General features: G+C 46.4%; 1 protein-coding gene across 2 annotated transcripts in view; it reads right to left on the bottom strand.

The window, feature by feature from the left end:
* EEF1A2 (eukaryotic translation elongation factor 1 alpha 2) overlaps window positions 1–18,217 on the bottom strand; it is a 44,273-nt gene extending 26,056 nt beyond the window's left edge. The window contains exons 1-3 of one of the 2 annotated variants that reach the window (XM_053245514.1): window positions 18,194–18,217; window positions 13,163–13,368; window positions 173–352 (exon numbers count right to left, since the gene is read on the bottom strand). In XM_053245514.1, the coding sequence (XP_053101489.1) occupies window positions 173–352; window positions 13,163–13,306 (324 nt within the window). In that variant the 5' untranslated portion in view covers window positions 13,307–13,368; window positions 18,194–18,217. Of the gene's footprint in view, window positions 1–172; window positions 353–13,162; window positions 13,369–16,277; window positions 16,434–18,193 lie in introns of those variants that run through there. The other variant, XM_053245513.1, reaches the window with a different exon arrangement.
* Between the last annotated feature and the right edge of the window lie 502 nt (window positions 18,218–18,719).

Raw genomic sequence — 18,719 nt, 5'->3', positions numbered from 1 at the left:
CTAGCAGTGTGTTACCAGCTCCACTTGTCCACAAAAGTGGCAGAGACTCACTGAAAAAAATAGCCCTGGCTCTGTGCTCAGCCAATGCTCAGGAACCTGCCATCTGGACATGTCCCAAACGTGCACTCTGTCCCACGTCTAAGTCCACAGAGTCACCCCTTTCATTTCTCACCTGAGAGGTCCCTGTAATCATGTTCTTGATGAAGTCCCTGTGGCCAGGGGCATCAATGATGGTGATGTAGTATTTGGTGGTCTCAAACTTCCACAGGGAGATGTCGATAGTGATGCCTCGCTCACGCTCAGCCTTCAGCTTATCCAGCACCCAGGCGTACTTGAAGGATCCCTTCCCCATCTAGGGAAAAAAGGGGGAAAGAGAAACCAGAGTTGGATATACACAGAAGCTAAGGCCCAGTTCCTATCAACGCCAGAGGAGGAGACATCAGGAGGGATTTGCTAACTGTAGAGGAACAGCCTGCCTGGTGCAGTGTTGGGTTCCCCTTCGCTGAAGGTTTTGAAATGGAGGCTGGGCAGGCACCTGCTCTCAGGGACGCTCTAGCAGATTCCTGCACTGTGCAGGAGGTTAGAAGACCTCTGAGGCCCCTTCCAATGCTAATATGCTGGGATTCTAACCTGTATCTGGAATGTACTACTTCAGATTATTTATTTTTACATTTATATCCCGCTCTTTCTCCGAGGAGCTTATCCTCACAACAACCCTGTGAGGTAGGTTAGGCTGAGAGATACATGACTGGCCCAGAGTCACCCAGTGAGTTTCATGGTTGAATGGGGATTCGAACTTGGCTCTTCGCAGTCCTAGTCCAACACTCTAACCACTATGCTATGCTGGCTCTCAGATTACACACGGGGACTCACCTGACTGAATCCTGCTTCATACCAAAACAAAAAACCAACCAAGCACTCACAGGCACAAAACTCAGTGTCACGGAGAAGGGTTGTAGCTAGCCTAACCTTTCCCATGACAATCCAGATCAGCAGATTACAGTAGTTGTTTGTGAAAACTAAGTCTAAGAGGCTGTGAGCTGGGAAGTCTGTGGTTCAGATATTACAACAGTGCAGACCAACAGCGGTTTGAGAGGAGAGCTGGTCCTGGGGTAGCAAGCATGGCCTGCCACCTTTGCTAAGCAGGGCTCAGCTTGGTTTGCATTTGGATGGGTGGCTACATGTGAGCACTGTAAGGTGCTCCCCTTAAGAGCACAGGGCAATAGCTCAGTGGTAGAGCATCAGAAGGTCTCAGGTCCCATCAAAAGGTCCCAGCAGCTCCTGGTAGGGCTGAGAGGAACTCCTGCCCGAGATCTTGGAGAGCCACTGCCAGTCAGTTTAGAGACAATACTGAGCTAGATGGACCCAAGGTCTAACTTGGTCTAAACCAGCTTCTTATATTCCAAAACACACATTCACTGGCATTCTTCCGGGAATTTCATTGTATTCCATAAAACAACCCGAGTTCCATTTGCAAGGAGAAGTGGTGATTGTGTTTTATTATAGTTATATATGGATATATACTGAGGTTGTTCTCACAGGCAGCCTAACCCAGGCTAGGGTTAGGCTGTGCATGAGAACCACTGGGCAACACTGCTTAGCCCGGCTTTTAGCCTAGCTTCTAGCTGGGGTTAAGGCACTCTTTTAACCTGGGCTCTGCGATCGTGGGTAACCTTGGGCTGTGTGAGACACAGAGCTGGGAGCCTAGAGTGCCCGTCCCCTGCGGGAATCCCCCACTGCACCATGCTCAGTGCATTGTGGGATACCTGGAGGCCGGGATGCACCGTCCCGGCCTCCAGAACAATCCAATGCCTGCTGCTGTGCTGCTCATCTGGAAAAGTCCGGGTTCTGCAGTCTCCCCCACTGCCCGCCCGAATGGTCATGTGAATACCCTGTGTGTGTGTGTGTGTGTGTATTTTACACACACACACACACACACACACACACACACACACAATCAAATTATTGTTAGAATTTAATGAGGCGAACAAGCCAACCTCAAACAAAACATTTTATAGAGGTGTGGATGCCGTTCTTCATAGAAGCAGAAAACACGGAGATGGCTGGCTTTTAAATTTTGACTGCATGCAATGCGACCTTTTGGTCCATCCGTCCATCTTGCTCAGTATTTCCTACACTGACAGGCAGCTGCTCTCCATGGTTTCAGGCAGGGGTCCTTCCAAAGCCCGTTGTGGCCGGGGACGGTGAGAGATGCCGTGCAACAACATCTGGGGACCCAAGACTGGGAGCCCTTGGGGTACACCATGAAGCAGCTGAGAGGGTAATTCTGGGCCAGGCACTGCATCCCAGCCTAATCTACCTCACAGGGTTGTTGTGAGGACTAAAACAAAATGCTCCTTGGAGGAGCAGCAGAATAGAGATGTGACTCATACAAAGTCCTTTTCACTTGATGATGAGGATGGGGCCCATTGCTCAGTGTTGGATCATCGGCTTCACATTTTAGAAGGTCCCAGGTTCCATTCCTGGCAGGTAGGGCTGGGAAAGGCTCCTGCCTGAAACCTTGGAGAGCTGCTGCCAGTCAGTGTAGACAATGCTGAGCTAGAGGGACCAAGGGTCTGACTCAGTAGGAGCTTCCTAAGGAAAATCGGTTTGCTAGTTCAAAGTAAGAGTTGGGGCCAGTGAGTGGTAAACTCGCTCGCCCCAACTAGAACAATTCAAGGGCACATAAAATCAATTTGGGTTGGGCCCACTCTTGTGTCTCCTGCCACCTTCAAGGGCTAGGAAGCAGCAGGCAGGTCAAAAGCCTGGGCTTTAAGGCTGCACCCCACTGCAGGATGCTGTGGAGTGGAAGTGTCCGATGGAGTGAGGAGGAGACAAAATTGCTGCTGCCTGCTCCAGTCGGCGCTCACTAGCTCTGAAAAATGGTCACTGAAACCTCTTCTTCTATTATTATTATTTTTAATTTCAACCCAAAAGGCAACAAAAGGGAGCTTCTTTACAAACAGGCTACAGCCATGTAAGCTGCAGTGTCCTCTCTCACAGGGATTCCCAGATGTTGCTGACTACAGCTCCCAGAATCCCCAGCTGCAATGGCTTTTGCTTGGGGATTCTGGGAGTTGTAGTCAACAACATCTGGAAATCCCTGTGAGAGGGAACACTGGTAAGCTGGCCTAAAGAATCCCTGGCAGAGCAGAATTAATCCTCCCAGCACCCTTGATTTGAGATGGGGAGACCTAAGCCCTATTCAGACATTATGTTTTAGATGTGTAAAGGTAAAGTGTGTCGTCGAGTCGATTTCGACTCCTGGCGCCCACAGAGCCCTGTGGTTTTCTTTGGCAGAATACAGGAGGAGATTCCCATTGCCTCCTCTCGTGCAGTATGAGATGGTGCCTTTCAGCATCTTCCTATATTGCTGCTGCCCAATATAGGAACAGCGGAGATTCGTTCGAACCGGCAACCTTCTGCTTGTTAGTCAGGCATTTCCCCGCTGTGTACAGGCATCTATATGCATGTACAGGTGGCCCTCATTATTCGCGGGGTTCAGTTCCTGCCTATTTCCGTGGATAAAGAAACCATACATAAAGAAGCTTCAACCCTATGGGGGTTGTTTAGGTTCCTAAGCACACTAAAGTGAGCTGAAAATCACACACACAGACACACACACAAAAGCAGGGGAGAGCAGAAAGTGCCTTGTTCTCCAGCTATGCCCCCCACCAACTTCCAAATCCTTTGATTTTTGTTCCTTTTTGAGGGGGGTTTCTTTGCAGAAAAGAGCCACAAAATGGCTCAGCACGACAAAATGGCAGTGGGAAATGACATCAGAAGACATTTCCGTCCACTCAAGAACCACGGATAGGCAAAGATAACCCTATTTTCACCCACAAATAAACAAACTGGGTCCCTATGACTCAACCGTGGATATGCAAAACCGCAAGTGCCGGGTCTGTAGATAACGAGGGCCACTTGTACATGTGTTTGGGTGAACGGCTCTACATGCAATCATGTTAAAAGTGAACCTGGGCACAGGAGCCCTCAAATGCAGGGTATAGATAGGAAGTGTACTGCTGAATGTATCTTCAATATAATATCTGAATAACTGCACAGTGCAATAACTGCACTGTGCAGATCTATTATGTGCAAATACTGTACACAAATTACATGTGTGTTGAATATAAGATGTGAGTAGGGTTTTAGAAAGAAGGAAATTGGCAGTTCAGTGGGCTGGCAATATGTGGGCAGTAAAATAAGAGATTTAATAAGAATCTTTGTTAGTTTACCCCCAGCATATTTTATCTTTCAAATCAAATCTTAAATCTAGGATCAATGTCTGTTCTTTCCCTGTGTTCCTGCCAGTCGGCAATCAACTATGTTCAAGCTTCCCTGATGTGTTTGTTCATTTAGATTCCAACTCCAGAACAGCATACCTACAGTAGTGTGTGTATGTGTGTAGATTGTGAGCCCTCTGGGCACAGGGAGCCCTATTTATTTATTTATTTATTTATTATTTCTCTATGTAAACCACTTTGGAAACTCTTGTTGAAAAGCGGTATATAAGTATTTGTTGTTGTTGTTGTTTAGTATCTTAAGGATGGCATCTCCTCCACACGAAAAGAATTAAAATTCTGCACCCAAGCAATCCAAATTCTGCACCAAGGAAAGCAGAATATTGTGTCATGCATATAGTATCAGTTACTAAACTATCGCTTGAACTAGAACCAAGTCAGAGTAACATCAGTTATAGCTGAAATTGGCAGGTTCTGCGTTGGATCGTGGCTTTAATTTCATTTATTTCATTTCATTTCTGCACTGCCCACCGTAAAGTGGCCCAGGCTGGCTTATAATAAAAAGTCAAAACATTAAAAACATAAAATAAAAGCAATTAAAATATTCACATAAAACTAATTTAAAAATCAATAAAACCATTTAAATATGATTAAAAGCCAGGCTGAAAAGATGGGTCTTTATGGCTCTTCTGAAAACCTCCAAAAATAAGCCTCTAACTAATACCCATGGGGAGCATGTTCCACAACATAGAGATGACAGTTGAGAAGGCCTGATCCCAAATTGTCACTAGGTGAACTGGTGGCACCTGAATTTTGCACATATATCAACAACCAAGAATATTATTCACACTTGGGAAGGATGAAACTAATCGGACTTCAGGAAGGCCCATGGTGAGAAAGGGTGGGAACCCCTGATCTGTGATTAAGAAGTATTTTCCTACAAAGGAAGCATGCCAACCCTTCCCCCACAGGCCAAACATAATGATGATGAACTAACAACCATAATCAGCGTACCCTCCCCACACCCACCCAGCTGAATCTCCCCCACTTCAGCCCAAACTAGCCTCTTCTGTCTGAAAATGGTGCATGCCAAATTTTGCTGCATCATGCATCACTCAGAGATGAAGACGGGCCTCTATCTGGCAAACAGCCCCCACTCCTGCCCCTTTTTCCAGCTGGCTATATTCAATTACCAGGCGAGATTGTAGGCAAAAGAAAAAGAAGAAGAAAGGGTGGGGGGGAGCCTTGTATTTTCTTGCTTAGCACAGTACCGGCTCTGTTACATGGCTCTGTCTTGATCTGGCCGGACAGAAGGCACAGTCGTATTGTTCAGACCACAAAGGACGAATTTTTTAAAAGAGAAAAAGCCTTCCAAGCTGTTGCTATCTCTGTTCTCAAAGCCTGGCACCCTCTTCCCTTTTGGTACCCTCTTTTTTTTAATCCTCCTGTTAAGCAGCACCTTTAAAAATCTTATTAGAGTCAGCCTCCATTTCCTACCAATGCAAACGAGTGAAAAGGAATACCCCATCCACAGCCGTGCATCAGAAAATGGAGCCTGAAAGCACAGTCAATGGGCTATGAATAGCAGGTTCATGTCCCTCTGCATATTCCGCTGTGCCAAGCAAGGTGGCCGAGAGCTTGCCTGATTGATTTTTTAAAATGGTAGATCATTTTCTAGAAGAGACAAGTTCTTACTGCATCTGTTTCATTGCTACTGATCTGTTACAGACAAGAGAGATTCTGTTTATTCTAAATATCCGTGTGCTACCTTTTGGCTAATCAAGGACCTCAAAGAAGCACACAAAGACAATAAAAACATTTTCAAAAAACAATAGTAAAGATTAGACAACTAAAACAGATAAAGAGACAGAAAGGACAAATTAGATCAGGACTGCAAAATTGTCTCCAGTACCGTGGCCCACATCTAACACTTTCAAAATCCTATTTTTCTTTCTTTCTGTGAATATGTTATGACCCCAAAAAAAGAGTAAGATGCAATTCTCAATGCTGAACAAGCTTTCCACCTCTGAAAATGATCTAATCTATCTAGTTAGTTACCCATAGACCAGAAGCTCTCAAACTCAGGCCCAGGTGTTGATGGATTACAATTCCCATCATCCCCAGCTCCAATGGCCAAGGGCAACAACATCTGGGGACCCAAGTTTGAGAATCCCTTTTGTAGACTGGAAGCAGCATTTGATAGACAGATCAGAACTACAGAGCTGTGACAATGAGGCAAACTGGAGAAATAGGCATGAGATCACTACCCAAATGATGTCATTGTTAAATAAAGACGGAGGCAAAGTAGAACACACAGAGGAAGCAAAAGAAGAAAGCAGGATTGACAGAAAAGAAAAACCACACAAATGGAATATTAGGGCCATTCAAGTTACAGGGGTTCTCAGACTTATGTCCCCAGATATTGTTGGACTAAATTCCCATCATTCCCAGTCACAGTGGCCTTTTTGGGCAACCCAAGTTCTAGAGAATCCCTAAGACAGGATATTATTCACAGAATATTATTCCGGATGCTCAGAAGGGCACAGTGAGATCAGCAAAACACGTCTGCTTTCGGTCACATACATTTTTAAAGGCTAAATCACACATCTGAGAATCAAAGGCAATTAGCAATGTCTATACGGACTTCAGGTATTGAGAGTTTGTCCTTAAAATACATCAATTATCTTTTGCAAATGTTAAAGGGGCACCCCCACCCCCAAAAAAGGAAATCACTGAGATCCAACTCTCTGTTCTTATTTATATAAGAAGTCAGGATACTGGGTTTTAATAGATGTCATTATGAAATGGCATCTCTGCTTTTAGTCTTCTTGGTGCATTACTAGCAATTATGAGGCAAGGCTAGAAACCAAGCCTCTTGTAATACATTGCATTGTTCCATGGCCATGTTTATTCTGGGGTTAAAATAAACAAATAAAAATTGTGCACTCCCTGAGAGATGCTTCCTGCAACCCATTTAAAAATATGCAAAGTTCATGACTTTGCATACGGGAACCTAAAAGGCCACCTCCAGCCTCAGAGGCAGGATTACATCAAGGCTGACCCTATCCAGCACTCCTTGTAGAAATCCCAGGAACCAGCAGGCACTGGGCAGTCCACCAGAAACTGGCTGGTAGTTCACTGGTCTACTGTCTACTTTCTGCCTACCACTGCAGCAGATCACTATCTATGTTTGCGATTTGGATGGGGTGGTCTATAAATGTCGTAAATGATTGATAAACAGATAAATAGATAAATGTGTATTGTTTCTGTAGACAATCATTTGCAGACAAGAGAATGAAAACTGGGTGTCGGGGAGAAAAATAAGGGCAGATCAAATGACCCACACATACCGTCCCAAATTGGATTTTCTCCCTTGAAATAAGGGAGAAAGGCATGAGAGCCCTTCTTTAAATCAATAAGCCCCACCCAGACTCCCCCTCTAGTTGCCAAATTGTATCCCCCAGCAGCCTTCTGAAAAGGATTTCTTTTTCAAAGCCCCCAAATTCTTCTCTGAGCCAGAGCTTGGAGAATTTCGCCAGCATCTTAAATGTTAAGTCACGGGCACAGAAGATGTGAATTCAGATTCTGCCACGTTCTGCAACTACAGTCAAAGCCAGTTCTAATATCACCTTTTGAAATATTTCCTTTTGGCCTGCCATGCATAAATTAATGCCTGAGGCGGGGCACAAGAAAGTCTGCAGTGGCTAGTTCTGCTGTGCCTAAAAAGAAGTGCACCCTGTGAGTTTTCTAATCAGGAAAGTAGCTTCTGTGAAGGTTTCAGGCAGGAGTTTTTCCTCATCCTACCTGGAGACGCCAGGGATTCAACCTGAAGCCACCTGCATACAAAGCAGATACTCTAGCACTGAGGTATGGGCAATCTCTTACTACGCGGCTTCCCAGGGTTCTAGGCAGGGGTCTTTCCCAGGCTGGCCTGGAGATGCTAGGGGCTGAACCTGAGGCCTTCTGCCTGGATTGCTCCACCACAGAGCTACAGCCTCTTCTCCTAAAATGCCACACTCTCATCATCCTCAGACACATGCCAAATCCTACCCACCATCCAAACTCCTTTGTCAGTCACTCATCTTTTTCTCTATCCGCGTCTCAACTGTCAAATGCAGAATGCAACCTCCCTGGGCCAAGACAGAATGTTTTCAGCAATCTAAACCCTGTAGACACCCCATCATTTATACATTTCAACAGAAGACAACTTCCTCCTGGACTCTTAAGTTCAGATGTAATAAGACTCGGCAGCCCAAAGGATAAATTTGCCTCATCATTCATCTCAGGGAGGTTCAGGGATACGAATTGACATGACAATGCAGAATTACAATGGTTTTCAGGGCTCATGTCTAGTGGTGGTGGATTTAGGCCATGCTAAACTATGATTATTATTATTATTATTATTATTATTTACATTTTATATCCCGCTCTTCCTCTAAGGAGCCCAGAGCAGTGTACTACATACTTAAGTTTCTCCTCACAACAACCCTGTGAAGTAGGTCAGGCTGAGAGAAAAGTGACTGGCCCAGAGTCACTCAGCTAGTTTTATGGCTGAATGGGGATTTGAACCTGGGTCTCCCCAGTCCTAGTCCAGCATTCTAACCACTACACCACGCTGGCTCGTTCACCAGCCATCATGCAGTTCACCAGCCTCAACCCCCAGAACCTGTTTTCAGTTCCACAAACGTGAAACACAGTGCTTCTGAGCATGTTCAGAGTATGGGTCACTCTACTAAGCACCACTCTAATAAAGGTAAAGTGTGCCCTCGAGTCGGTGTCGACTCCTGGCAACCACAGAGCCTACCAGCGGGGATTCGAACCAGCAACCTCTTGCTCCCTAAGCAAATTAATCCACCTTATTAAAGTGGAAGGGTACGAGAGTGCAGAGAACCTAACAACATTTCATACTGAATTTACCTGAATCCAAGACTAGGGTTTTTTCCAAGTTCTTTGATGTTAGAAATCAAGAGGTCATCTTAAATTCAGAGACCTCTTCCTATCAGGTAAATATAGGTATAACCTGCATTTAACCTCTATTTTTAAAAGGACTCATCTTGAATTCAGGGTCATCTTGTTTTCAAGTAAATACAGTATGAACCTGTAATATACCGTATTTACTCGAATGCAAGATGACTCTGAATTGAAGACGAGCCCCTGAATTGAAGACGAAAAGAAGAGGTTAGATACAGGTTATACTTATATTTACCCAAAAGGAAAGGGACTCTTTAAGATGGCCCCCTGATTTTGAACATCAAAGAACTTGGGGGAGGGGGATCTAGTCTTGGATTCAGCTTAATACAGTACTGAGTCAGAACCTTGACTCAGTTAGCTCAGTATAGTCAACACTGACTAGCAGCAACTTCCCAGGCTTTCAGACAGGGGTGTTCCCCAGCCATGCTACCTACAGACACCTGGAATTGAACCTGGGACCTTCAGCATGTATTCTACCATTAACCTTGGGCCCCCTCCCTTCCAAGAGACTGCACAAAGATTTTTGTACGTGCTCCAGGCCTGTCTCACCACCACATCTGGGGGCAAGGGGGGAGATTTCCCCTATGTCACATCGGGTAGCAATCCTACAAAATTTCACCCATAAGTGGCTCACTCTCTTTTTAGTTCTTGGTATGGTGCATGGTCTCTGATCCTGGCATATTGTGGACTATATTATGTGCAGGCAAGGAGAGATGGTCTGGTGGCAGCAAGTATGACTTGTCCCCTTTGCTAAGCAGGATCCACCCTGGTTTGCATTTCAATGGGACACCACATGTTTGAACACTATACAATAGGGGATGGGGCTGCTCTGGAAAGAGCATCTGCATGTTTGCATGCAGAAGGTTCCAAGTTCCCTCCCTGGCAGCATCTCCAAGATAGGGCTGAGAGAGATCCCTGCCTGCAACCTTGGAGAAGTCTGTGAATATACCGAGTCTGTGTATATCCTGTGTATATATAGAAGTCTGAGAATACTGAGCTAGATGGACCAAGGGACCGACTCGCTGTAAAGCAGCTTCCTGTGTGAGTTAATCAGAGGTGGGGAGGAAAGGGGAAGGCTTGAAAGAACCATGTGGAGAAAGTGGACTGAGAGAAATTCTTCTCCCTCTCACATCACACTAGAACCAGGGCTCATCCCATGAAATTGATTGCCAGGAAATCTAGGACCAACAAACGGAAGTACTTTTTCAGACAACGCATAATCCACTTGTGGAATTCTCTGCCACAAGATGTGGTGACAGCCAACAACCTGGATGGCTTTAAGAGGGATTTGGATAACTTCATGGAGGAGAAGTCTCTCAACAGCTACTAGTCAGAGGACTATAGGCCACCTCCAGCCTCAAAGGCAGGATGCCTCTGAGTACCAGTTGCAGGGGAGTAACAGCAGGAGAGAGGGCATGCCCTCAACTCCTGCTGTAGGCTTCAAGTGGCATCTGGTGGGCCACTGTGTGAAACAAGATGCTGGACTAGCAAAATCAGAATGAATTACAGAAGATATATAAATTTTCAAAAAATGCAAAATAAGAGGGATTTTGCAATTGGTAAAAGGACCGTGCAAATTTCACTTGTCTTGACACATAAATCTTAGCACGGAAGACACACAGCCCAGACAATTATATTGTACAAGGCCATGTGCAGAGATCTGTCCTGGTATATCTAATGTGCTTGCTTATTCCCATTCCCATTTTATTAGGGCCATGGAAAGGGTTCGTTCTTTAATTCTACTTACCTATGGGCTCTGAGGGGGTGTTGAACTACGCACTATGGCTGTGCAAGGTTGACAGATCTCTAGGAGAAGAAACTGGTCTTGGAACTGTTGTGAAGCTGTCATTTGTGGAATCTGTGTGCTTCTTCTGGAGCTTCTCATAATGCGGGACAAAATTGTGAGAGAAGCCCCAATTCAATGAGGCATTAGCAGTCTGTACAGAGGACTGCAGCCAGAGTATAGAAAATAATTGTTTTTAGTACATATTAGTAAACTATACTGGGGGAGGGGGCTGCTACCTATTTGATTAATCAGAACTCTCAGTTTATGATGTGTATAAACCTATTGGTTTAGGAAGGCTGGAAAAGACTCCTCTAATTTGGTATAAGGGTTAGAATAATTTGGTGTTTTTCTTAGAGGTTCCTAATGATCTTCTGGAGAGGTACGTCTACAGTTGCCACTGGCTTGTCTGGAGGCTACTTAAGGACAGGCTCCAGGAGTTTCTGCCTCTTGGCTTTGACATGAGTTTCCTGTCGAGATAAGAGCCTCCCCATCTCTGGCAACCTTTAAAAAGGCACTGAAGACATATTTGTTCGCCCAGGCATTTAATTAGATTTATAGTTTTAATCCTTTCAATGTTGGGTTTTAAATGATTTTAATGTTAATGATTTTAATATTTACATGATTTTGATTTTAACTGTAAACCGCCTAGAGACGCAAGTTTTGGGCAGTATAGAAATATGAAATACATACATACATATATGATGATTATATTTTGTTTTAGTTTGTAAACCACCCAGAGCCATTGGATGGGGTGATGTAGAAATGTAATAATCAAATAAACAAAAATAAATAAATAAGGTATGTGGTTAGAAATGTCTTGGAGGTGAAGGTTTATGCAACTATGCCCCATTAGCCAAACAAAGGAAACACAGTTCTCGGTTTCAGTCACTGGACATTGTCAGTGACAGAGCATCTGCTTTGAATGCAGAAGGCTCCGGGTTCAATTCCTGGCAGTATCTCTAGATAGGGCTGGAAAAGACCCCCCTCTAAGAAGCCTTGGAGAGCTGCTGCCTGTCAGTGTAGGCAACACTGAGGTAGGTGGACCAATGGTCTGACTCAATAGAAGGCAGCTTCCTATGTGGCTCCATGGGGGAGCACATTAATTTACACATTAACTACAGGGTTTCAAGGATGTGATGTGAAAGGTGAGTTGCAAAGAAACTCTCTCTTAGCAGCCATTCTGAAAACAGGACGCCCTTGTTCTTACAGGCCAATCTCGCTCATAAAGCTAATACATTTCTTTTTTAAAGCACGTATTAGAGTATGACACATGCAGGCTTATTAACAACCCTAGAGGAAGATAGAGAGTTGACTTGTTATGGGGTATACATCATCATCTCTTCCCCCATTCACACTGGCCTATCCTTGTTTTTAATGCAAAGGAATCAGAAATCAATACTGGGGAAAGGGTATATACCAGCCAGAGGCGCTCTTACCCCTTGACATCAGGGCCTAAGTCCAGGGCCTCCACACCCCCTGGGCCCCCTCCCAAATCTTCTTTAGTCATAGGAACATAGGAAGCTGCCATATACTGAGTCAGACCATTGGACTGACTCAGTATTGTCTTCACAGACTGGCAGCAGCTTCTCCAAGGTTGCAGTCAGGAGTCTCTTTCAGCCCTATCCTGGAGATGCTGCCAGGGAGGGAACTTGGAACCTAGATCCTCTTCCCAGAGCGGCTCCATCCCCTGTGGGGAAGATCTTACTGTGCTCACACTTCTGGTCTCCCATTCATATGTAATGAGGGTGGACCCTGCTTAGCTAAGGGGACAAGTCATGCTTGCTACCACAAGACCAGCTCTCAGTCCAGCTCTCCACCCAGTCTGTCTTGAGTGGTGTGGCTTGTGCCTCAAGAACCTACATGTTAAAAAATGAAGTTTAACTTGCAGTGGTGGGTGGGTGGGGGCCTCCAAAGGCCTTTAGGTCCAGGCTCCGAAATTACCTAGGTGCACCTCTATATACCAAAATAAAAGGCAAGAAAGAACAGGGAACAAAGCAAAACAGAGGAAAACAAGAGAGGAAAAATACAGAATATTCTAACCAGGGCAGGATGCTCACAGGATGACAAATGCTTTTCATCTCCCATTTTCTGTGCCTGAGAAAAAAGGGAAGGGCAAACGTGAAGGTCAACTTGTGAATGGGAGGGGGTGTTTTTGCCTTACCTCCGCGGCTTCCTTCTCGAATTTCTCAATGGTCCTTTTGTCGATGCCCCCGCATTTGTAGATGAGATGGCCAGTGGTCGTGGATTTGCCAGAGTCCACATGTCCAATGACAACAATGTTGATATGGGTCTTCTCCTTCCCCATCCTTCCGAAGGGCCCAACGCTAGCTAAGGGATGGAAAACTGAGCAGCCGCTGCGACCGGAGGCTGTTGAGAGGAGGAAGAGAGGGCAGAGGAGGAGGAGATCAGTAGGGTCGCCATGAGCAACAGCAACACAACACAGCCCGTGCAGTGCAAAGCCTTCCTTCTAGGCTCTTCTTCCATGGATATTATGCCTAGATTTTGTTTAATAAGTTAAGCCTGTGCTTTGGGCATTAGATCTTTTGCTGGATAACAGCAGGCTGAATGTAGGCCAGACAGAAGAAGGATTTTCTGTCTGGGATGGGAGAAATCTGTCCTGACTTTAGCCAGGAAAGGAACCCATTTCTCCTCTGTTCCTTGAGTCTGAATCATACCCCCTTACTGCCTACTCCTCCACAGTAACCACGTTGCCAACCCAAGATGGCTATGTCACCTCCTTCTAACGCAGAGATTGCTTTTTCAGAACTGATAACACCTGTGATTCATGGGTGTCCCCAGCCCCTTTCCCCACTCCAAAGAAACCGCGCGTGTGATTGCATTACGCAGTAAAATAAAAATAAAAATCACCCCTGGGGATGGGGCTGTAGCTCAGTGGTTGGGTATCTGCTTTGTGGGCAGAAGGTCCCAGGTTCAATCCCTGGGAGCATCTCCAGGTGGGGCTGGGAGAGACTCCTGCCTGAAACCTTGGAGAAGCCACTGTGACAGCATTAGAAAAAATGGCCCAGAGGGCACAGGAAGAGCAAAGTGCATTTATGGGTCCCACATATTCGATTTCTGAAACAGAAATGGGGGGGAGTCACGTCTAAGGAGACACATGCTCCCCCCTCCCCCCCTCCAGAGCCACCCTTGAACTGCCAGGCAGTGTAGACAATACTGAGTTAGATGGCCCAGGGGACTGACTCAGTGTTAAGCAGCTTCCTAGGTTCCTGTTTATGCACAAAGGATGCCACCCTCTTCCCCCAAAAAAGATCTAGGCAGAAGCCTCCTACATTCCACTCCTAGTGCCCATTTACTCCTGGACAACAAAAGCATCGGAATTTTTCTGCCCAATATTCAGATCCACCTTAGAAAATGTCCCAATAAGTGCATTGCTGGAAGGGAGAATATGGTGGCATCCAGAAAAGGAAAGAGCCAGAAATAGCTTCTCAGGCGCTTCCTCGGAGCTGAACTGGAAGCCAACTGTGCGTAGAAGGATCAACCAGTAGGGGGAGAGGGGAGGGGAGGGGAAGGGAGAGCTAGGTTTTATTCCATATACCAAGATATAACATAGGCAGATAAATACACATTGTAGGTCAACCTAAACAAGATGTCCATGTTACCCGGGCAGAAATCTCTTGCATAACTGCATTGCATATAATGATGCCAGAAAACAGAAAATAAAATAAATCACAAAAAGGGCCTGGTTAAGTCTCTAAATCTGATCTGGTGTCTCTGCCCTTAAAGGTTGCTCCCCCACCCACCCACCCCGCTCAAAAAAACAAGGGAAGAAGCTGAAGCCAATTTGCCAGCATTAACACCCATTCTGCCAACCTCTTGCTTAGGGCTCTGAATAGCAAAATCTACCCCACGTGCTCAGGGAACTGAAAAGGAAGAAGGGACACATCAGCAGGTATAATCTGGGAATATGACATCTGATGTACCCGATCAGCCTTTTAAAAATAAATAAATAAATAAATAAATAAATAAATAAAATAAAGAACTGAAATGCCAGCGACTTGCAGATCATGCAACCGAATTCTCCAGGCGGCAAAAGCATCTCAAATAATAAGCCACTATATCAGATTCCAGAAGCCTCTATCCATGCAAATAAATGACTTTCCCCTCCTCTTTCTCTCGCTCTTTCTTCGGGAGCTAAATTCATTGTGTTGCTGGGCAAATATATATATATATTCAGATTACGGGGGGGGGGCTAATTGCATGACCCACGATTGCTACCGGTCTTCGTCACCACACACCCACATGTGGGATCTGATCCGCTGGAAAGGCACGCTCCCTCCTCGCCCCCACCCCCCCGACGTGCCATGGGCTATTTTTAAAACCAGAATGACCCGACCGAGGCGATTTCAGATCCCCCGCAGGCTAAACACCGGATAAATCTTGGGCACGGGGGAGACACAACATTTCCTTCCCTCCCGTATAACAAAAATTACGAACGGTTTTCCAATTTTTTTTGGGGGGGGGGGCGTGCGTATGGTAACAAGGTCAAGTGCAGCCAGTTGCATATGGATGATTTTTGTATTAATCCCCCCCCCCAAAAAAGAATCAAAATAAAAAGAGGAGGGGTCACCTTCTAATTAGAAGGCCCTAGATGGAGGTTGATAAACGGAGCTGCGGGCGGGGGGAGAAGGGGGCAGCAGCAAGACCGACAGCGGGTCCTCCCAGAGCGCAGCAAAGCAGCATCCAAAGTCCGGTTGCGCCGAAATGCCTGGATGGCTTCACACCGGTTTGGAGGCGGCACGCTCCCGGCTCAAATGCGTGGAGGATCGCGCCCGGGGATCCAGCGCGCGCGCTCCGGCGGGAGGCTCTGCCGCTCCTCAGCCCGCATATCACCTGCGCAACTTGGGGCGGGGGAAGGAGCCTGGGCAGCAAGAGAGGTCGCTGCCTGCCTTTCCAACCGCGCGGGGGGGGGGGTGGAGGGAGCAGCCCGGCCCTCCGCAAAGCGCCCGCCGCCGCCTCCCGGTTTCCATTGCAAGCCCAGACCGTGCCCGTTATTTTCTCCGCCTTATTCTCTCTCCCTTGCAAAACAAAAAACAAAACGGGGGGGAGGAAAAACCAAGAAAGCAAAAAGCGGAATAACCACCCCCCCGCCGCCCTAGAAAGCCAAAGCAGCCGGGATCGCGCCCCCCCTCACCTCGACAGCCCCCCCACTCCAACATTTTGCGAGCCCCCCCCCAAGAAAAACCAGCCCCCTCCCCCCGGGGCGGGGGTTCGTGGATGATTCTATAGCAGCAGCAGCCCGCTCCAGGAGCTCTTACCGGCAGCTGTGGTCTCAGACAGCAGAGGCTGCCAGCTTCGGCTCGGGCGGCTTTATTTCCCCGGGAGGGGGTCCACCTATTGACGGGGACGGCGCAATGCAGTCAGTCAGCCCCGCTCCCCTCCCCTCGCACTACAGCAATGCGGTACAGGCGCCGGAGAGAGACGGCAGGGAGGGAGGGAGCAGAGAGGGAGGGAGGGAGGAAGCCAGCAGGTGGAGGGAGGGAGGAGGGAGGGAGAGAGGATGATGGGCTGGAAAGGGGAGAGATAAGGACAAACGGAGAGCCAGCCAGAGGGGGCTGCAATGGGCGCTGTGCGCGAAAATATTTTCCATTTTAGCGAAGAAGGTGATGTCTTTGACTCTTCTGTGCAGCTGCATTTGCACAAGATTTCCCTCTGTGGTTGCCTTGCCACTGTTATCAGCACCATTTCCATTTGCTGGGTGTCCCGCTTGCAGAACCAAGCATCCCCGCCGAGTTGCAAGCCAAGGCTAGGAGACATCATCATCTCCTCATCCCACATAAGGAAGCATGGTTGGAAAGAGAAGAGTGTCAAAGGTTGTGGTTCTTCTTCTCCTCCGCCTGCATATCTGCTTCAAATGTCACTGCGAGTGGCAGACCAGGGTTTTCAGCAATAAACAGATAGAAGGCCTCATCAAGCGTAAATAACAGCAATTTAAAACGCGGAGTTTAAATTGTTGTGATTAGGATTATGGTGCTCAAACGTATGATGGCAATTGAATACAGCAGAATGTAAATTGTGATTGTGTTGGTTAATATTAGTATGTTATTTTAATGTATTTATATCCTGCTTCTAGAATAAAATATCAATGCAGGTTGCAAAACAATATTTCAAATGATAAAAACATATAAGACATCATCAAAAATAAGTCATGGCAATTTGAAGAAGCAGAATTTTTTCAAAAAAAGGAAAATGAGACACAATAAAGAATAAAACAGAGTCAGGCTGCCTGAGTTCCCAAGATTGGGTCTCCAGATGTTGTCAACCTAAGGCTCCCATCAGCCTTCAGCCATTGTGACTGGGGATGATGGGAATTGTAGTCCAACAACGTCATCTGGGGAACCCCACAATGGGAACCCCTGCAGTCACACACTGAAAGAGGAAGGTCTTCCATTTCTGGGGAAAGAGGGCCAACCTGCTGCATGCACCTTCCCAGGAAGATAATTTCTCAGAGAAGCAGCCGCTCCTGAAAGGCGGCAAAGGCCCTGTCCCGTATTCCTGCTTAGTTAATGTGGGCCAGACAGCAGGGCCTCCTTTGTTGATCTCAAAACATAGGTCAATCTTTGCTGATCTTAAAACATAAATTTTTACCTAGAACAGCAGACAACAGTTTGAAGGGGAAGAGCTACAGCAACAACAAAACAAAATATTTATATATTGCTTTTCAACAACAAAAGTTTCCACAGTGGTTTACACAGAGAAATAAAAAATAAACTAGCTGGGCCAGGCGCAGAGCATATGAGCCTCTAGGTCTCCTCGCCACCATTTTCTTTCCCTACCTGCTGCGGCCGATTTCTTCTGCCTGCCCGCCAGTTTTCTCCCACCACCACCCCCTGCCACCATTTTGTTTCCCGCCTCGCCCGCAAGCCTGTCCGTTGCTTTCCTTCCCCTGTGGGCAGCTCACTCGTGAACTCTTGCTGCTGAACATGGGATTAGCAACTTAGAAAAAGATAGATAGATAGATAGATAGATAGATAGATAGATAGATAGATAGATAGGATGGCTCTCTGTCCCCAAAGGGCTCACCATCTAAAAAGAAATATAAGATAGACACCAGGCAGCAACAGTCACTGGAGGTGCTGGGGGTGGATAGGGCCAGTAACTCTCCCTCTGCTAAAGAGAATCACCACGTTAAAAAGGTGCCTCTTTGCCCAATTAGCAGGGGTACAATCCTCACCTCTGTCTTTCTCTCCTCCCCTTCAAACTGTTGTCTCTTGTTCTAGGTCCAAATTTGGATTGTAACCACTTTGGCAGGGACCTGTTATGTTCCTCTGTAAACCACCAGGGGCTTGATACGGGCGTTTGAAGACTTCTTACTAACTTCAGTTATACAATTCGCAGTTGCTGGATTCTAATAGGACCAACTATAGGAGACATAATTTTTTAATTATGTCCTGCTTTAAACAGCTACACTAGCTGCCAGTCTATTGCTGGGCACAATTCAGGCTTAAGTGCTCATCTTTGCCTTTAAAGCCCTACATAGGTTGGGACCTGGGTACATGGAGAAGGACCATCTTCTACCATGCAAGACTGCCCAGACTTCATCAGAGGCCTTTAGCGGGTCGCTTGCTCCACCACCTGAGGATCAGTGGGAAGTGACCAGAGGCTTTCTGGTTGTGACACCCCATATGAGAAGCTTGTCTGGCACCAGCTTTTTCAGTGCCAGGAAAATACCTTTTTATTTGCCCAGATATTCCAGCCTA

The sequence above is a fragment of the Hemicordylus capensis genome, chromosome 4 (assembly GCF_027244095.1).
Source record: "Hemicordylus capensis ecotype Gifberg chromosome 4, rHemCap1.1.pri, whole genome shotgun sequence".
NCBI classification, from domain to species: domain Eukaryota; kingdom Metazoa; phylum Chordata; class Lepidosauria; order Squamata; family Cordylidae; genus Hemicordylus; species Hemicordylus capensis.
This window is presented reverse-complemented; position numbering and strand designations above follow the sequence as displayed.